We start from the raw sequence: 20,487 nt of genomic DNA, 5'->3' as shown, positions 1-20,487 counted from the left end.
CATTAAAGTTAATAGTTGGAGCTTAATAAATAAGACTCAATCCTAAGAGAAAATGACCTCTTTTAAAAAGAAGGGAAGAAGAAAACCTTGGTCCCAGGAACATTCTCCAGCAGTTTTTTAATGAGATCACAGCTTATTCTCTTAAGGAGTGAAGGAAATAATTGAACACACTTCACACTAATGACTTCTTATAAAATGTGTCCACAATCCATTGGCATTCAGAGTCAGACAGGATTGAATGACCCCTGATGGCAGCAAGCCTTATGTATTCTAAATAGGGGTGCCATAAAGCCCCAAGATCTGCCAGATACAGCTCAGTGAGTTGGTGCTGTCAAGGTCAAGGTCCTGAGTATTCCTGCCTCTCTATACCCAGAACAGAGGACACATTACAGAAGGAGGAGTCACCCACACAACACATCCCAGTCGGCTCTCAATGAGACCAGAACACGAAGTTTCTTGTCCTTGTTGTCTTTAGGATGCCCTGAAAGTGTCCTTTATAACCTCCACTTTCTATTCTGAGATTTATTTTGGTACCAAGTGAGAGGTATTGAGGCCAGTGTCTACAGGCTTCTGATGCTTGCCTGTTGTTGCGTGGTCTGGCCCCAGGACAACCTGACTTCTCATTGGGCACTTCCTGCCTTACTTTGCTTTCCTGAGCTCCTATTTTGTCATCTGAAACATAATAGCAACACTTTTACTAAAATAATGTGTATAATTTAGCCAGGCACCTGAAGCAGACTAGGAGCTCAGTAAACATTCTCATTTACAATGAAGCAACAATGCTGTATATTCTATGGGGGCTTCTTCAGCTAAAGGGCACAGGCCCTCGAAGAGCCAAGAGAAGAATGAGAGACTGTCCAAAGAATTTGAAAGTTGTTTCATACTGGTACATCATCTTGTTTTTTTGGGTATGAAACCCCTTATACTAATCAAGTTGTCAAGGTGACCCATGCCCCTCTGGGGTAATGCATAAAAGTGCTGGGGACTTGGTAGCTGAATTAAGTCCTTGGCAAGTAGGCAAACCAGGAAAGTGAGGCAGCTTCTCTGAGGCTAGCATCTCACCATGAGCATGGGACCCACAAATTTAAATCTACACCACACATGTTTATTTCTTTCCTCCTACTTTGTAAAAGGAACTAGCATATCAAATGCACCCCACCATGAGAACAGGTAGACTTCACCTCAAAGTGCCCCCTAGATTTCATAGCGTAAAACAAGAGAACTTCAATCTAGTGTTCATGGCCTGCCAATCGCCACAAACGTCTTAGGATGAAAGGTCTTGTCCTGATGTGTTGACGTGGGGGCTGCCTGAGCAAGGCTGGTGGGCAGAACTTGTACTGGGCTAAGTCTGTGGAGACCTTGATTCAGCTGGATGTCCCAGCATGGGGCCTTTCCACCCAACTTCTTTGACTTCTTATCATCCAAATAGGATTTATCCCTAGTATTAATTCAATATTTTATGTAAAACTCCTAGATTTAATATAGAAATAGCTTTACCAAACTGTCATTTTTGTAAGCCTTAAATAAGAAAATATTTGATCATAAAAGAGGGTTACCCAATAAAACTGCATTTTATTCATCCGATAATTTGAAACAAAGAGATGTGATTTTTTTCCATCTATCTTTCAATGTATAGATGAATAATATAATTTCTTCTAGGTAGAGACAGCAAATGGTGAACATATGAGTTCAAGGACCCATTAAATAAATATTTACTCAGTATTTATTAAGTGTCAGTTACTCGAATAGGACTGGGGACATCAAGTGACAAAGTAGAACAGTTGTTGCCTTCATGAGGATGATGGTCGTTTAGGAGAGGAAAAATGATAGCTAAAAATATGCGCAGGGAAAATCAGCTTGAACTGCGCTCACAGGACCTTCAACAGACAAACTGAATCTCGAGAGAGGAAAGAGGAATGGCAGGAGATAGGGATTCCACCACAGGCACCAGACACAGCGTATGAATGGAGGCTGAGGGATGTAACAGTCAACCTACAACAGAGGCTCTGGAACTTTGTACTAGAACCTCACGGAGTGGGCTCAAGGGCAACCTAGCAGGGGCCTCATTTCTCTTGCCCCTGAAATGGCAATGTAATGGGCTTTGGTTTATGTAGCTCTCTTGAAGGTTAAATCAGCTACCGTTTGATACCAGTTTATGACAAAGTATGGTAAATAGGTTAAATTGAGGCTACCACTGACACAGACTCACAAGCTAAGGGCAGGCAATAGGGAAGTGTTTTTGAAGCATTTTAGGAATCACAGGAGGGTGTGGCTCTTGGGTGGAGCATGAGTTGGAAGAGGATGGACATGGAAGGCTGTAAAATGGGTTGGGGCATCAGGGTAGTCATTTCCGGCACAGCAGGGTAAAGTCTCATGTGTAGCCCAAGGGCCAAAGAAGCACGGGCCTTGTCCCCTTTGGTCCTCAGTGTTTGACCAGGGGTTAGACATTCATCTCGGATGCACTCTCCTCGCTGCTCTTATGCTCACTGACGATGGAATAACAACTCCTCAAAGGGAGCAGTTTCCAGGTAAGAAGTTTTAAATAAAGAACCCCGTTTCATTCATGCTCATTAAACTGTTTTTCCCCTACCTAGATCCCTGCAATAATAAATATAATTATATCCATCTTTAATGACTTTGGTTCCTTGAGCTGCAGGTGCTGGAATACTGTATTTATTAACATATTTTAAGCCCTTTAAAAAGACTGCATTAATTCCTATGATAATTTAGTACCCATAATACATTCTCTGTTCTGAATAGATGTTAATCACCACAGAATGACTGATTTGCCCGAGTGCGAGCTAAGCCATGCTCTAACTAGTAGCTAGTAACTTTTTAATTCAATATTGTTACTGAAACTGTTGATTAAAATCGAGTTGCAATAACAATTCCTTGCCCTCCTGCTGGCTCCACCCTCTGAGGACCTACAAGGGCCCCTAACAATTGGATTTTTGTTCTTGCTGAAGCCAAGGGCATTCATTTGGGGGGGGGGGGGGTTAAGCTCTGCTTGGGAAAGGTCTGTATGCGCCTATTATCCCAGAATGCTTTGGGTTTGTTTGCTCTCTGGTGCATCCAGTGACAAGGGGAAAGGTCACCATGGAGAAATGGAAGCTAAGAAAAAGCCTGCTTAACAAAAAGCAGCAACCTCCCAGGCTTCTGTCTTAAAGATGGAGGGTGTAGACTGAGTCAGTCCTACCTGATGGGGTGAGAAGGAACCTGGTATGTGCTGGGATTCCAGCATGCTCAATCAGTGTAGATAGAGATTGTTTTGAAACTGCTCATGAAATTTGGATCCCAGGGGAGTGCTACCATTGAGTAGAGACAAAGGAGATAACTACTGCAGGTACAGGACTCTTTGACTTCACATGCATTATTTCCATTAAGGCAAGACAAGTCTGTAGAGGGGGAGGTACTGCAATGTCCCCTTCTATCCAAAGCTCAGAGAATGTACTCAGTGGGCTTAGAGTCACACAGCAAGGAAGCAGCAGGGCTCTAGAATTCTGCTCCTTATTTTAGGTCATGCTATAGTCAACTCTTCAGTGAGTCAGTCCATATGGGAAGGATACTGAACTGGGTCGTAAAATACATAACAAAGTATGATATGCTAGAAAAACTTACTGAAAATGAATACCTAATTTCGCCTATTTGTGGATTGAAGACTAGTGCAGAATAGCCTTCCTCCTGTCTGGGGGGAAATGAGCCTTTATTCCTATGGAGAATGCTCACAAGGTTAGCACTGTTTGGGGGTGGATGTCCTGAGCGCTGAGCTGCCCTGTATATACACAGTGAGATGCTTTTGCATTTCTGGATAAAATTAAAGATGTAGTAAGGAAGCTGGGATGTGGTGGCGCATGCCTTTAATCCTAGCACTCAGGGGGCAGAGGCAGGAGGATCTCTGAGTTCAAAGTCACACTGGTCTACAAAGTGAGTTCCAGCACAGCCAGGGCTGCAAAGAAAAATCCTGTCTCAAAAAAGAAAAACCTAAAGTAAAGTAAAGTAAAGTAAACTAATGATGTAGTCAGAAAGTAGAGCTGATGTGGTTGGGGTGGAACCAGGGAATGATTAAGAAGCGCGCCCCATATCCATTTAAGGCTCTTTTCTCATTGTTGCTGTGTGAAACTCTCCTTTCCCCACCCAAGCTTTCTATGAAGATTGTTTTGGCCATGTTCCTGGCTCAGGGACTGTGTGTATTCCTCTGTGTGTGTGTGTGTGTGTGTGTGTGTGTGTGTGAGAGAGAGAGAGAGAGAGAGAGAGAGAGAGAGAGAGAGAGAGAGAGAGAGACAAAGAGACAGAGAGAGAGACAGAGAGAGACAGAGAGACAGAGAGACAGAGAGACAGAGACAGAGACAGAGACAGAGACAGAGACAGAGAGAGAGTGTTAACCTATTAGACACTGAACTCTATCCCACATTCTCCAACCCATTCAGGCTCAGTTGTGGATTTCAGAGTCTTTCTGTACAACAAAGATGTGTAGCTGTGAGCTGAGAAGTGAGCCTGAGAGCTGTATGCTTTGCAGCAATGAGTGGGTAATTTGCTGACACTTGGGCGACAAGTGAGGTATTTTTTTGTTTTTTTGTTTTTTCCTGTGCGCATGTGTGTAGCATGTGCAGGTACACACATGTACATGTGTTTGTGTGGGTGGAGGTTAGAAGATAAGCACAGATGTTACCCATTAGGAGCCCTAAACCTTTTCCTTGAGATAAGGCCAGCCATTGAACTGAAACGTGGCCAAGTAGGAAAACTAAGAAGCAGCGAAGTCCAGGGATCTGCCTGTCTCTACCTCCTAGCCTGCCAGTGTCTGGACTATGAGCACAATACTCCCAGCTGTTTTGTGTTGACTCTGGGGAACCTGAACTCAGGTCTGCATGCTTGTGAGGCAAGCACTTTCTGGACTGAGCAAACTGAGCGATATACTGTTTTTGTTTTATTCTCTCTCTGTCTCTGCCCTGCCCCCTCATCTCTCTCTCTGTCTCTCTCTGTCTCTCTCTGTCTCTCTCTCTCTGTCTCTCTCTGTCTCTGTCTCTGTGTGTCTCTCTCTCTCTTTCTCTCTCTCTCTCTCTCTCTCTCTCTCTCTCTCTCTCACACACACACATACACAAACATACACCACTAACTTTATTCTTAACGAGTGTAGCTCCACCATTCATTTTGCCAAGAAATTAGGCCGCAGATCATTCTTTCCCTTCCACACAGGAGATGATGGGCCAGCAGTCTCTCACTCCAGGCCAGTGAGTCCATTGTGGGGAAGCCTCTTTCTCCCACACTGGCTTGACTCCCTCAGGGAGTCTCAACAGGCTCAGAGGGTAGAGCCTGTAGGTGAATGCATGCGGTTTTTTCCCACCACTCTAGCAGGAGGTGTGACCCACAGTTCTCTCTGCCTGGGGCCAGAGAAGGGCTAACAGTGCAGAGGCGTCTAGGAGCAGAAGGTTAAAAGCAAAGCCAGCACCATATCATGTTCAGGCACCCCCCTACTCCTGCTACCATTCCAGGCAATCACCTGAGCAGGCTGGCCTCTCAAAATATATGAATAAAACCAGACAGAAGCTTCTCACTTGAGTGCCACAACTCTGCCACCACCATGTGACAAAAACTTAAATTGCAGATTCAAAAATTATAAAACAAAACCCTCCAGGACCACCCTTCCATGGGCCACACACGAAGGCTATGGCATGCTCAGTAATGTGGGTCTCCAGTCTTCATCTACAGAAGCAGTATTATAGAATTTCAGATGCAGAGTCACATTTTTTATATTGTAGTCAAGGCTGACCTTGAATTCACTTATGTAGCCCAGGCTGGCCTCAAACCATGAAATTCTTGCTTCGGCTTCCCGAGTGCCAGGGTTATGAGCTTGAGCCGCCAGCCCAGTTCATCCTGTGTATTTTGGATCTCACCTAAAACAGCTTTGCCTCTTGGAAGAATTCCAATTCAGCTGTCCTTATAGGAAGACACTCCCTGACTGAAACACGCACACCCACATTTACTCCCCTCCCAATCAGCTTGCTTAGTATGAACATCAGAAAATGTCCTGCGGAGCTACTCTTCACTAAAAGTGCTTTGGATGTGTGGTAAGTCAGCGCAAGTGAGAGCGAAGCACACCCGCAGGCCTCCTGCTGCCTCTGGGCACAGGCTGTAACCCAGCAGCCCTGACCCCACATTCCACCTGCGCTGTGCATACCCAGCAGCCCCGGACTGCATCTGGGATGTGCAGATGTGGTTAGAGGTAGTCAGCACATTTTAAACATTTTTCTAATGTTGAAGTGGTTATGGAATGCACGGGCAGCTTTCCCATACCTATGCCCATCTGCCCCATCCTCTCCTGACATCCTTAGCTCTCTCTTTGCATTTTGCCTTGATCTACAGCCTTGTGTAGACCTCCAAGTTGAATGAAGACCCAGACTTGATGGTATAGAAATCCACTCACTGTGAGCTCTGCTCACTGTTCTAGTTTGTCTTTTATCTTCTAGGGTGCAAGCACTACCACACTCAATACCAGAAGATACTTGAATTCCCAAGTGTCCACTGTGTATTGGGCTTGGGAAGCTACTTCTACAGGTTCCGTGATCCCTCCTGTCCACTTCTGATGGCGACCTCTCTGACACGTCCTCTGACTTCTCTGGAAGGCCATGAAGCTCATGCCCACACACCTGTGGGATCTCTGTGGCCACAAGAGGTTTGCATTTCTCAGCCAAGGAAAATGCTTCATTGCATTTCTCTTAACAAATCTTCCCCATTAGACTAAGAACCACCTCTGAGTAGGACCTCATCCCCACCGTTTCTCAGAAGCATGGCCGGATGCCAGGAGCATTGGGGCATCCGAAATAAAGCGGGAGACCTGGTAACCTTGGCTGCCTCTGTGATTCCTGACGATCAGGATGGTGGTTACAGAGGAGGACAGAGTGTGTGAGTGTAGCTGGGACAGCACCAGGGTAAGTTTAACTGTGTGTGTGACGGAGTATGGAAGCAGGGAGTGCCACAGACTGCTGCAGGTAATCTGGACTGTAGCAGGCTAGATGCTGGGTACACACCATCACTCTGAAAATTTGGTCAGGATGGGTGTTAATGAGTAGGAATGTTATAGTTCCTCCAAAGAACAACAGCAACAGCAACAACAAATACCAGGACTCATAGTGAGTCTTGGGTATTTCTTCTTCAGGATGCACCGTATAGAGGGTATAAACAAGTGTTCAACTAAATGAAGCATCTGTGACTATGCAGAATGGGTTTAAAAGAAAAAGAAACATTTTAAGAGCTTAAAAAAAACATTTGTTCTTCAGGTCAGTAACTGTCAGAATGTCAGAATGATTTTTCTCTTCCCCTGTGTGCCTTTAAGTTGAACAGACAGGATCTCTCTCTCTCTCTCTCTCCTCTCTCTCTCTCTCTCTCTCTCTCTCTCTCTCTCTCTCTCTCTCTCTCTCTCCCTCTCTCTCTCCCCCCCCCCCGAATCATCTAGTTGCAGCCACTTTAAGGTACACCAGGAGGCTGTATACTCAGGCTGAGTGTATAATAATATGGGAAGAGACTCACAGGTCTGACACCAACCACAGTATACTGTGCTTATATAAACCAATACTCTAGAGAGGCATGGGGAAAAATTGAAATGGATTATGGAATAGGATGGGGTGTCATATGCGCATATGTTATATGCACATGTATGTATGTATGTATGAATATATACATGTACAATGCATACATGTTTATGAACTAATATGTACCTGCATTGCTCAAACATACTGATTGAAAAGAAAAACTTCATGTCTCTGCAAAATATTGAGGCAGAAGTAAGGGATCTCTGTCTTCGAACTTTGAAAGGGAAAGTTTCTAACACAAGCCAAAGGCAAGATGACCCCTTCACCTCAGATCACACTTCCCAGAAAGAGAACTGTCTGGCACTCAGTGTAGGACAAAGGGCAGCATCCCGTCCATTGCTAAATAATCTCTATCAATTGGATACACTGACCTAACTTTTCCCCTTCAGATCTCCTCCAGCCTCCTTCAAAGAGTTCATTACAAAAACCCAAGTAGTTTAATGAAAAGTTTACTACCTAACAAATGGTGCCGACTCCCTTTCTTGCCTTGTCCCGAAGACCCCGGTGCTCACTTATTTTGTCAGAAACACAAAAAAGGAGAAACGCAATTGCATTTGTGCTGATGCTAAATGTTAATAGATTTGCCTAAATGCTTGCTAATAGCCCCCTAAAATTAGCTAGACTAGTAGTGCATGCCTAATGCCTTCTTGTTTTTGTTGGTTTACTTGCCTTGTGTTTTTCTTTCTTTTATCACAGGGAGGAAAATAAACGAAGAAAAAAAGATTCAGAGAGAGAGAGAGAGACTGAGAGAGAGAGAGAGAGAGAGAGAGAGAGAGAGAGAGAGAGAGAGAGGAGGTTTTTAAGCTACAAGGCACTGTCAGTGTTGCATGTGAATTCAGGAGGAAGAACATATATTCTGAAACTATCCCACAGTTCTGACACTCTGTCATGAAGGTGACGAATCCTGGTGCTCTAATGTTTCATTAAATTAAACATGAAATGTTTAATGTTTTGTTAAATTAAACATGAAGCTGTGACTTTGGACCCGAGAAGCACAGGCTTCCATCAATTCTCCCCATTCCTTCAGGTCACTTTTCAGGTTATAAAAATGGAGGTTTGTTTATTACCAGGATTGCATTTCCTTCTGCAGTTAAAAGACACTTTTCTTTGTCCGTACTCACAAATATGAACCACCAAGCAACACAACTTAGGGAGGTTTGAAACCATGTCTAAACCTAGTCCTACTGAAAAGAGCTTGCAGACAGCCCCTTTACTAAGCTTGTCTCGTTCTCTTTCAAACATTTGCAACTGTCATGGAGAGGTTTCTTAAGAACAGAGGTGCGCACACTTTCGTGAGATCTGAAGCCCATTTTGCAGATGGGTACACTCATTCCCAGGAAGAGGACTGCTGACTGAAAACTGTATGAACTAAGAGGAAGACTAAAAACCCACCCAATTTAAAGCCTTCCCTTAGTCCTTATTCAGGAAGATAAACAGTGGCAAGTAAAATTAAAACCAAATCAAAGCGCAGGTCGGACTTAGGTGAAGGTCTGCAAAATGGGGAGTGGGAGGGCTTGGGCAGTGAAGGAGTGAAAGTTGTGCTAGAAGTACTAAAAGCGGCAGAAACACAGAGCCTGCACCAGAGAGAGAGGAAGGAAGCTCACACAAATAGTGCTCCTTTCCAGTCAGTCCCGTGACATTGTTACCAGCCCTTTGTAGAGCTCTCAGTAACAAGTACAAATACTACCTTACCAAACACATTTTGGGGATGCCCTTTAAGTGAAAACAACATCAGCAACTATGTAGCAAATCAAAATGGAAAGATAGCTCTGTCCCCAAATGAAACTGGCAGATCACACACACATATATGTTTTTTCCATGTAAATGTTACTGGTCATTATTGGTTTCTAAATAAAGTCCCACAATGATCACAGCACTGACAGCTAAGAGAGGACTGACCATCCGTCCCCTTCCCCAATGGGCAACTTCTTCAAAGTCTCCAAAGCTCCAGCTGTTCCTTGGTGAACTCGGGCTTCTCCACGGACACAGTGGCTTCCAGAACAGCTCAGAAGCTTTTGAAGAGGTTGCAGTTTGGTAGGTACGCTTCGCCCGGTGAGATTCCTCTCCCCAACTAGTTACCCAAACCAGTAGGAATATAATTGACACTTACCATTCTGAAGCTTCATGTCTGTGAGGCAAACTAAATAAATTAAACGGATCCTGCTTTAATCTTCTCTTTTAGACCCCAAATGCCTTAATCAAAAGGAAAACAAAACAGAACAAAACAAATGTTCCCTGAGGTCCTTTTTTTTTTTTTAAACCACCAGAGCATAAGCAAAGAATTCGCTATTTTTTTAAATGGAATACCCAAAGCCTATCCCTTAACTCCACAGAAAGAGTGGGAGCTGCTTCAGACATCCTCTTAGCCTATCCTCTCACTCCCTAGCTCTGCCTTCGTGTCCACCTAGGATGTGTAAATGGGACTATGCATAAGTTACAGTTTGAATCAAAATTAGGATGATGCTTCAATCCTATATTTGGCTTGGCACAACTACTGTAAAAATTCCACGTAAAAGCACATTTGATCCCCTCCTGCAGATGCACAGAGGCGTTTGTGGTCCCTCGCACTATCCCTAACGCATACTTCGCCTGTAATGTGCTTAAGCTGCAGGACTTCATTTGGGGTTAGCCATCCCACAAAGCTCATTTGCTCTTACCATTAAGGCAAGCGACTCTAAAAGGCTAGCATGATGCTTTTAACTATGTTTGAGAGGCCAGTCAGATCTTGTTAGCAACAGCTGCACACTTACCAGGCTCCCAGGGCCTTGACAGAGTTGTCCCAGTCCTTCTGGGATTGGGAACGTGAAATGAAATCAACCAATCGTTAGCTGAGACCACACATGGACGCTGCACCAGATTCGTATCCTCCAAATAAAAAAAGGAAGGAAGAAAGAAAAAAAAAAACCAAGCAAGGCAGCCTCCTCCAAAGTTCTTGGTCTATTGGCCTCTGCTTGGCAGATACAGCTCGCCAAGGTCCTGGCTGCACTTTCAAACGTACTACTCCATAAAAGGATTTTAAAGGCTGTACTGGGAGCCGGGCGTTTCAGCTCCCACTTTGGCTTCTTCTCTATCAGCATTCCTCGGCAAGCCTGCACAAAGCGGGGTTCGCTACATTATTTATGTCAGCTTTAGGCTCTGGAAAACACACACTGGCATCCTGATTACTAAGAATCCTCGTGGATACAATTAAATTGTTCCCACATATATTTTCCTCCATCCCTTCCCTGATTCAACCTCTTTCAGAGCAAACAAAAGCACTTTGAGACGTGTCCCAACTCATCTATTAGGAGCCAAGAGAAACGCTGAAATATGGCCACTACGGCAGACGAGTGTGGGGGAAAGGTTATGATCATGGAGTGAGTAGAAGACACTCCTGAGAGAAAAGGGCAGGTGATGTTGAGGTGAAACCTCTTCAAGTGGCCTCCCAGGGTTAGGGGCAGGGACAGGGGGATGCAATGTAAGGCACCACGAAAAGCATTCCAATGAATTCATGGAAGATTGATCTAGAATGGGCTGTTAAGGGGAGTCAGGGACCCTGACAGCACCACTAACCTTCCAAGCTGGATGAAGAGCAATCACGTTCACTCAACAAAAGCTCCTTGGTGCCCCATTGAAGTCGTGGTCCTAGACAGGAAGACCAGAGATTTGGCCAAGTAGAGAAATGATTCAGTCCCCATGTCTCCTCTTCAGGAAAATGAACAATTCCCTTCTTGTTACAGCTCAACCCTGCATCATGGACTAGCTCAGTATATTAGCCACAGGCAAAATGAACTCCACACTGGCATGACGAAGGCAGTGTGATGGCAGGAACGTCCTCCTTCGGAGGGGTAGTGACACAGCAATGAAATTTCCCCTGTGTCTAGCTGGACAGTCCCTGCTTGGAGGACAGAGGTGACTTCACTTTGCAAAAGCCCTAGGCACTGCTTACTGAAACAACCTTTGGCAGGACCTCACAGTTAAGTCGGCTCATCTAAGCAAAAAGTCAGCTTGGCGAGAGATAGTTGCCTCATCCAAGAACAGGAGAAGGGAAGAGAAACTTGCCTTTCTCAAAGCTTCCCTTTGAATGTTGATTCCTGTGACTGATTCCTATGATGTATTTGATTGCCACTCCTGATGACTTCTTCCCTTCCAAATCAGCTATCTTGGGTGGAAGGTTGTGGTCTTGAAATGGAAGTAATGGCCAGAGGACAGAGTGGAGGTCAATGGAGCAAGCTCAGACTGGCAAGCCCAGCTTTGATGCACACACTATCAAAGCAATGGGAAATATGTTCCCGAGCAGGAGGCAGCAGGGTTCCCTTAACAATAAGCACATGGAAGACAGCCTCACAGGAAAAGCATACACCAGTCCCACAGCAGGCACAAAACAACCGGATACTCAGAGATCAGATCAGCAGAGGAATGAAGGATGCAAATTTCCCTGAAGATGGCTCTCAGCAATATGTTGGAATGGATGTTCCAGCCCTACTTGCCTTTCCTTAAGTGAAGCCTTGGCTACGCATGGGTACAACCGTTTCTTAGCTTGGAGAAGCTGCTCTCTCTCATCTTCTCTAAAACACCAACCATGTTGTAGTTTTTCTTGATTAAGCTCCAGAAGCAAGTAACTGGAGCAATAAGGACCAAGGCAGTTCCTTAGGAACAGGATTATTCCATAGTATTATTTATTTCTTTAATAACTAAGTCATAATTAACTTTGAAGCTAACCCCAGGCTAAAATTCACAGCAAGGTTCCCCAGAGGATCTATCTAGTGCCCTCAAGTGCTGCAATATAAGAAGGCCTAAGATCTGCCAGGTATCTGTTAACTCTGTTTTCTTTGACAAGCTGTCCATCTTCCTTGCACCTCAGTTTTCTCATCTGGGAAATTTATTTATTAATGAGTGTGTGCTTACACACATGTGGCACAGTACACAAATGGGCAAACGACAATGTGTGGGTACCAGCCCTTCCCTCCCTGGCTAGAGATCGAACTGAGGCCATCAGGCTTGGAGGCAAGCATCTTTACCTTCCTGTGTTCACAGGCTTTTGAGAACTCAGTGAGAAAACAGAATGCTTTGCGATGAGTCTAGCACCCTGCAAGCCCAAGCAACCTTCCAGGCAACAGCATTTGCCTACAGTAGGAAACCTTCAGACGAGACCTCAGATGAGAGGTCTCAGTCAGCACTAAGGAGGAAATACAAGCAGGAAGAATTGAGATGTGCATTATGCAACAAGTATTTTCTGACAAGGAGATTACACGTTTTCAAAAACAACTGGATAGCTTTCTGTTGATGAAAAACGTAAGCTAAAATAACTTTGGAGTTTTGATATCCAGAACAAGTCGGCTCTCTCCTTGACATGGGAAGATAAAATCCCAGGAATCCCATCTTCTGAGACCTTCTTTCTCACCTGTATCCCCCTTCCACAAGTTGTAGAGAAGCAAGACTCAGACTTTCCTATCTGATGGAAAACTAACACAAAGAAGGAAAAAGATGGCTGGGCAGAAGAGACTTAGTCATTTTCATGCAATTATCATGGGTCTCTAGTAGCTCTGCTGTCTCCTACAAGGCTTGGGGGGAACAACCAATAAGATTTCCAACCCGATTCTCCTATCACTGCCCAGCAATGCTTCTGTTCAGTCCAGTATCTCTCATTAAATACTATGCTTATGTGACCAGTACTTGTTTTCCTGCAAAACATAATTTTTAAAGAGTATGTTGATTCATTTTCCTGTAGAGACAGGGTATTACTATGCATATGATGGGGCTAAAGCTGCCCTGGAACTCACTATGTAGCCCAGGCTGGTGACCCATGTACCTCTGCCACCCGAATACTAAGATTACATGTGTATACGACTATGCCTGGCTCAATTTCTGATTTCATAAGGTTTTCCATAACTGAGATTCTTCAGTGTCTGTTACATAATTCATCTATCTATATGTCTGTTTATCATCTACCTTTTTTTTTCTTGTTTGTTTTAAAATATTAATGTCTACACCACTGGAGATCAAACCTATATAGCCCCACATGATCTAGGCAGACCTTCTGCCACTGAGCCACACCCCAACCTAGTATACATAAATTACTAACATCTCTGAAGAATAAGAAGAGCTTCATTGAGGTGTCTCTTTACTATTGTGAGAGTTAGCAGATAACCACACCCTCTGCTGGATAAACAAACATAAGAGATCTTGAATACACAGCTGGTTGAGGTGCTAATCACGTTGTGCTTTGTGCTTATGTAAACAAAGGCCACCAACTTTACAAATCTTCACGGGAGCGGGAGCACATCCCACAGCATCCTTCCAGCTAGGAAATAGCTGAACATTTTCTACCTTTAAACACCTGAACTGCCTGAACATTAAGAGCTGTTCCTTTGCAGGAGGGGGTGGGTTAGGCAGCAACTTCTTTCTCACCCTTTGTCAAGACGCTTGAACCAAAAATGTGGTCTGTTGCATCATCTAGTTGAAGCTATTTCTCCAGTTGAAACATGAATTGCTAGTCCTTCCCAAACACATCAGCCAGATCAAGTTGTAACATGGCCCTGCTTTATTTACTCCACAGATCACAGCTAATTGCTTTCTAATACGACTCATGATTTTGCTCCATTAAGCTAACATTTCCCTTATTTTCCCCTTATTTAGGAGGTACTAGCGTGGAGCTGTAGCCCAAATCAGTCAGCATTAAGTGGAGCATTTCTTCTCTCGCAGACTGTACTTCATCTGAGGGTGATTCTAACTTCCTGGGGACATCTGAAGCCAGATCATGTACATGTTCATAACAGATGTGACTGTCCTAAAACATGGACCTTTCTCTGCCTCTGGAAATTTACAAGGACCCACTCTTAGTGGTCTTTAAAAATCTGTTTTGTTTGTTTTCTTTTTCTGCATGGGAACTCAGTCTTTTTCCTTAGTTCTGACTGTTTTTAAAATATGTACAACTGAGGCACGGGTGCACTCCCTGGAAGCTGAGGGGAGAGCCTTGTCATTTCCTCCAACACAGCTAGAAAATGCTTGAGGCAACTAGTTCCTGTTTCCTTAAGGACAGAACAGTCCCCAAAGACAGTCTTTAAATTGGTGGCTTTAAAAAATTCAGATGACAGAAAGACTGAAAAGCAAGATAATCCTCCTCCGAATAGCTTCCTTAAATGAAGCAAAGGGAAAACAGGCATTCATATGCCCTGAAGTTCAAGGTAAGCTGTTTAAAGGAAGGACTCAGAGCACTGTTCCTGTCCATACAAGCCGACTCCAGAATGTGGCTGATTCTGTAATATTCTGCATTGTGGCTGGGTGGGAAAGCAAAAGGCTCCGGGTAGAAAGTCCAAAGCGAGACTCCAGAAGTGGGGTAGACTATGGCTTCATATTTTCCATGATGTGCCTCCCCTCTCTGGAGAAGCTGTCTTCTTTCAACCTTCTCTTAGTCCTTTGTGAGGACACTGGCTCTGCCATCCTGTGCCAGAATGAGTCATCTGGGAAGGAATGGTTTCCCTGTGGCTTTTGCAGCTCATTTCCAATTCTATGTCTCTGAAGCACTTTACATTAAAGTTATAAAACAATATTGGGGCTAGAGAGATGACTCAGTGGTTAAGACCATTGGCTGCTCTTGCAGAGGACTGGGGTCCAATTCCCAGCACCTGCATGGCAGCTGTCAACCATCTTTCCCTGGGGATCTGATGCCCCACTCAGGTCTCCGAGGACATCCAGCATGCACATACACAGGCAGGCAAAACCCCCATACACGTAAAATATTTTTTAAAAGAGTCCCAATGGGGGCTTATATGCTTATTTAGTCCAAACCTCTCATAGTATTGATGAAATTGGCGAGCAAACAAGAGCAAGGGATCCCCTGGTGTCCTGGTAGGGATAGGAAGAGGAATTAGTGTAGAAATGTCTTTCCCCATATGGAGCTGTCACTTTCTATCACTTGAGCTATTTGACACTGACCACTCCTCTACTTTCCTCTTCTTTGTCCATGAAAATAGGTCACAGTCCATACTTGATAACTTATAGTTGCCAGGAAGAAGTATAAGTCTGGGCACTTAACCACGGAAGGTTATGGAGGGCTGAAGGACCTGTTATGGGCAGAGCCAGAGGAGTCCACCTTGGTTCTGAGTTGAGGAGGATAACTAGAACACAAGAAGTAAGACCGGGTCCACACCTGATAACTGAGGGTCTCTGTCGCTCTTCAGTAATAGGAGGTGAACAGCGTGTCACCTCACTTGACTCTTGGAACGTTTGTATTATGTCACTCTGGGACTGTACTCAAGACAGAAGCCAGGGCTTTCTATCACCTTCCATCACGGGTACATACATATCACAAGACACTTCCAAACCATTCCCTTGCAGCGAAGAATCCCACCCATTCGTTGGGGGAAATCCCCTATGAGAAGCATGTCCTTTGAGTGGCCCACAAAAAAAATCTCTTCTGCCACATCTATGAAGGAGGCACCACAGAGGTGTGGAAATTCCCTCTTTAAAAGTACAAGGAGAGTGGGACTCCGGTGCTCTCAGAATGTGTGCGGGGCCCCTGGGGAATCCACTGCTGTTGACATCTGTAGCCAGACATATTGGGGAGACAGCTTTTACACCTGTCAGCACTGGCGGACAGGCAGAGCTGCCTCTGACCCCTCTCTGCTCTCTGCAGAGGTAGGGGACCAGCATTTCCAAAGTGTTGGGCACTTTCTACTGCCTTCGCAGCTCTGGGCGGCGGATGGGTCCTGCCCTTGCTGAAGCTGCATTTCCATATAACTAACTGCTCTTCTACTTAACTTTTGATCAACAGGGCTTAATGCCTCCCAGGCTAGTCTCACAGTCGCTAATCATATCAACAAAATTACAGCGGTGCCGGTTATATATAACTATATATAAACATCTCTATGTGTGTATCTATACTTTTCTCAATATGAATGATAATAAATGCTATAAATGTAATGGACACTGAGGCATGGCCTCTACAGAAAGTCTCATACACTTCTCCACACGTTGGTATCCAGAAATATTATTCTGCATGAAATATCGTCATTTCTTTTTCTTACTGCATTAAAAATATAACAGTATTACTTTGTGCCTTCCCCCCTCCCCCCCTCAGAATGCCGTGCCTCCGAGCAAACTGTCACCGGGAAAAGAAATACTTTAAGATGAAGTTTTCATCATGTCTTATAGCCTAGCTAGAAAGCCCAGAGAAGATCCCCACACTGCTTTCCATCCTGAGGACTGATGCTTGAATGTGTTAAAATGCTATTTATTTTCTAACGGGCAACTCGGGCTTGGCACTGTGTAAACCCAGTGTTTGCCAAGATTCCCTTGGGGACAAAGGGAAAATCTTCTGTGTAGATCAAATGTGTATCGGCTGCATTAGCGATTAGTCCCCGGAGACTAATAAAGACCTTTTTAGACAGATTTCACTGCTCAGCTCTTTAGAGAATTCATTGAGTTAGACTTGGGTATCCCAGGTTGGGGACTTTCTTCAGGTCCTAAGCATCCGAGGAAGAGAGCACAGAATATGAAGGCTGGATGAGAACTGCTACCTTTTACCGTGGATGAGTCTCAATACCAAGCCCATGCTCTCCTCCCCATCAATATTTCATGTTCTCAGAGTCATAAGAAAACACATCTGTTGCCTTCCTGCATCGTAATGTGTGGGATGGAGCAAAGATTATTACAGAGCAGGTTCGGGAATTTAAAAATTCATCACCTTCTCAATTTAGAAAGCTGGTATGTGGTTAGGACTCATGAAGGCTCAACAAGCTTGAAATGACCAAGGGGCCAGGCCTTGTTCCTGAGAAATCTGTGATGTACGGGAAATCAGATGCAGTGAGAGGTGGGAGGTGGTCAGCAGACCGAGGCGGAAGGTGAAGGCCACAAGTTCCTGGTGTACTCTACACAGGTTTGCTGTGGTCTCTCTCTCTCTCTCTCTCTCTCTCTCTCTCTCTCTCTCTCTCTCTCTCTCTCTCTCTCTCCGTGTGTGTGTGTGTGTGTGTGCGTGAGAGAGAGAGAGAGAGAGACAGAGACAGATAGAGAGACAGAGAGAGACAGAGAGAGACAGAGAGAGACAGAGAGAGACAGAGAGACAGAAAGAGAATATGCTATGGATATTTTTACCAACTGGGCTCCTCTCTCCTCCTGCTGTACACAAGGGACCGGTGTTCTTTCTACCAGATCTGCAGGTCTTGGTGCTCAGCTCTGGTTCACAAGCATGGGCAGCCATGTTGCCAAAGCTCTCTAGCAAAACCATTCTCAGAATCTCGGGTAGACTCAGAATATTCCTCTTCCCATGGAAAACATTCCAAAGAGTTAACCTGGGTTGACTAACATTTTCTACTACTGTTGCTTGCAATTAAGAAACATGCAGTTCTGCATCATTATCCACAAACCATCATACAAGACACTGAATTCCCAGCATCTGTGGTATAGAAGCATGAAGGAGTTTCACATGCAGCAAGACACTGAGGCAGGAAATGGATATGAGTGATAGATAATGTTATGACGGTACCCTGTAGCTCATCTGTTTGCAATGATGAACCTCACTGGAAAGAATCTCAGGGACTTGGTCACCAATCCATGTGGTAGCCATAGCATTATGGTTCCTAGACACATTGCTTCTCCTTTAAACCCCCCGCCCCTTCACAGACTTTTTCATTTGCCTTGTCTCTTGGTCATATTGCTCAGCCATTAAGGGCAGGTGGCACTTAGAAAGGTAGATGTCCTTGTCCAGTAAGTAGATAGCACACAGTCCCTCAGACATGAGGAACACAACTAGGAATCAATGGTAGCGTCAGCAGGCTTCCCTCCCACAGACATAGGAAGACGCTAGTTGGATTTGCTTAGGGTGCAGCTTAGACAATGGGGATCTTTCTAAGAAACCTTGAGACTGATAAAGAGGCTTTAAGCTTCCTTGAGCAACATTTACCAATGGATAAAGAACTCATTATATTTCCTATTCTAAGGCAACCACATAGAAGGTCAGGATATCTGACATCTGAGAGTTCATCCGAGGTGGTTATTCTCCGTTAGTGTAACCCTTGGGAAGTGGGTTGTTTTCAAGGGAGGTTATACGACCAACTTGTAGCAATGACAGAAGGAATAATTCCCTAGAAGTGTCTTGCCAAGATAGAAATTTGAACATTATTCCTCCTAAACAATTCTTTTCTAGTCCCAGGATGAACTGGGCAAAGCTCCTTCTCCATCACACTGTCTCCTGCTCCTTCCCACCCACAGCTTTTTGCTGCACTGCACGCTCTGTGAATTCCACGAATCTAGAAAATCTCATCACTCCAAATCTCTGCTTCGGGGTTTTGTTTTGCTAAAACAGGTTTTCTTCCACTTCTGCGTCTTAAACATAAGGTATAAATCTCCCATGACCTCCACACCCCGCTCACATACTTTTCTTCAGCCAACGTCCCGTGCTCTCTCTCCTCTGCAACCCAAGGTATGTCCATGGTTTTGTGCTTCATGCATGATGACGCAAACTTTGTATGGAGTCAGGTGGTGCTTGTAAAGCTCGAGGGCCAGTGACCACACATCACAGGCTCTTTATTGTCCGTGCTTGTTCTCACCCACCACTGCATTTACTACCTGACTTGCAGAGTTCTTGCACTAATCTCAAAGTTTTGGTCATAAATCTTTTGAACCATTAACACCTTGTTTAGTACTAGGCCTGACGGGGCACAAGAATCTATATAGGACAGGTATTTGCTGAAGACACTCACCAGGAAAAACAAACAAACAAACAAACAAACACATAGGCAAGCGGCTTCTCAGTCCTGTTCCCAACAACATGCATCTCCAAATTTTCTTTCCTCATACTTGGTTCCCAGTGAGGTTACACAGCACCGAGGACTGGCCCTCCACAAACCACATGTCTCAGGAGCCAGAGAAGCAAATACAAGAAAGGAGCTCACTCCCCGCCTTCCATCACACTCATCAAACTATGTGTTACCCTGCCTTTCCTTAATCTGATTCGAGAAGCGCCTTAATAACAGGGTAAAAGCAGAGAAGGGAGCCGGTCCTTCAAGGAGTGCTCACTTTAATGGCAATTTCTTTGTTGTCCATTGCAGCAAGTGCGGCCCCTGACTGGGACCAATTGTTGCACTTGGATCCAGGAGTGAAGCCCTCCTGGAGGCTGCCTGCATTTCTCAGGGCACAAGTCAGCCCTTCCTGATTTAATTAGAGTTTTCCCCCTCTCTCTCTCCACCTCTCTTGACCTTCTCTTGATTATGTAGTGAAGCATTCCTGGAGAGCAATAATCCTGTAAGACAGACATCAGCTGTGAATGCTGTCAGGATTCCAGCCTTACAACTTCCAGACGGGGTCAGTACGGAGATGTAATGGCAGAGAGGCTGAAGGGCCAGGCATCTTCAAGAGGGGGAAAAATGGAGAGTTTGAGAAATAAAAGGACAGCTATCTGGAGGCTTTGCATTTCAAGGTGTGCTGGGCACACCATTAATAGGGTGATTTAGTAATTTCCGTGGGATCTGCCACCCCCTGCATTGCCATTAGTGTCAGAGTCAAGGAAAATGAGGAAGTCCTTTTTCCCCCTTCCAGAGTATGCAAACACAAGCTTAGAAACCTGTTTGCATTTGGATTGGACGATCTAAACCAACAACATTCAACCTTTTCACCAGGAGCTGGGAGCTGTTTGACAAGGCCCACTTTTCATCAGGCAAGTTCAAAGTCTACACCGCAGAGGCTTCCTTAATAAGAGGGACTAATAAGATTATTTCCTTAAAGATCTAACCTTGGCACCCATCTTCCATTCCTACCAGAAGGCAGAGCAGATTCATTTTCTAAATTGCTTACCTTCAAAAAAATGCTCTGTTGACTGGGGCAGGGTCCCAGCACGGTACGCTGAGATGCTGCTAGTAAGACTCTCCTTTGGGTTTGAAGTGGCTTTTATTTCAGTCCCTCTGTCTCTTTGGAATAATTTTTG

At 44.6% G+C, this 20,487-nt stretch overlaps 1 protein-coding gene across 11 annotated transcripts in view; it reads right to left on the bottom strand.

The window, feature by feature from the left end:
- Positions 1-20,487, bottom strand: part of Tenm2 (teneurin transmembrane protein 2) — a 1,223,220-nt gene that overhangs the window by 412,903 nt on the left and 789,830 nt on the right. The window contains exon 1 of one of the 11 annotated variants that reach the window (XM_085829028.1): positions 9,697-9,755. The exons of the other annotated variants lie outside the window; for them this stretch is intronic. Coding sequence (XP_085685154.1) covers positions 9,697-9,712 — 16 coding nt within the window. The 5' untranslated portion in view covers positions 9,713-9,755. Of the gene's footprint in view, positions 1-9,696; positions 9,756-20,487 lie in introns of those variants that run through there. 11 annotated transcript variants of the gene reach the window in all.

This window comes from Mus caroli, unplaced genomic scaffold (genome assembly GCF_978045245.1).
Source record: "Mus caroli unplaced genomic scaffold, Mus_caroli_1 scaffold_13, whole genome shotgun sequence".
In the NCBI taxonomy this organism is placed as follows: domain Eukaryota; kingdom Metazoa; phylum Chordata; class Mammalia; order Rodentia; family Muridae; genus Mus; species Mus caroli.
The sequence above is the reverse complement of the archived record's forward strand: the minus strand, read 5'-3'. Positions and strand labels throughout refer to the sequence as shown.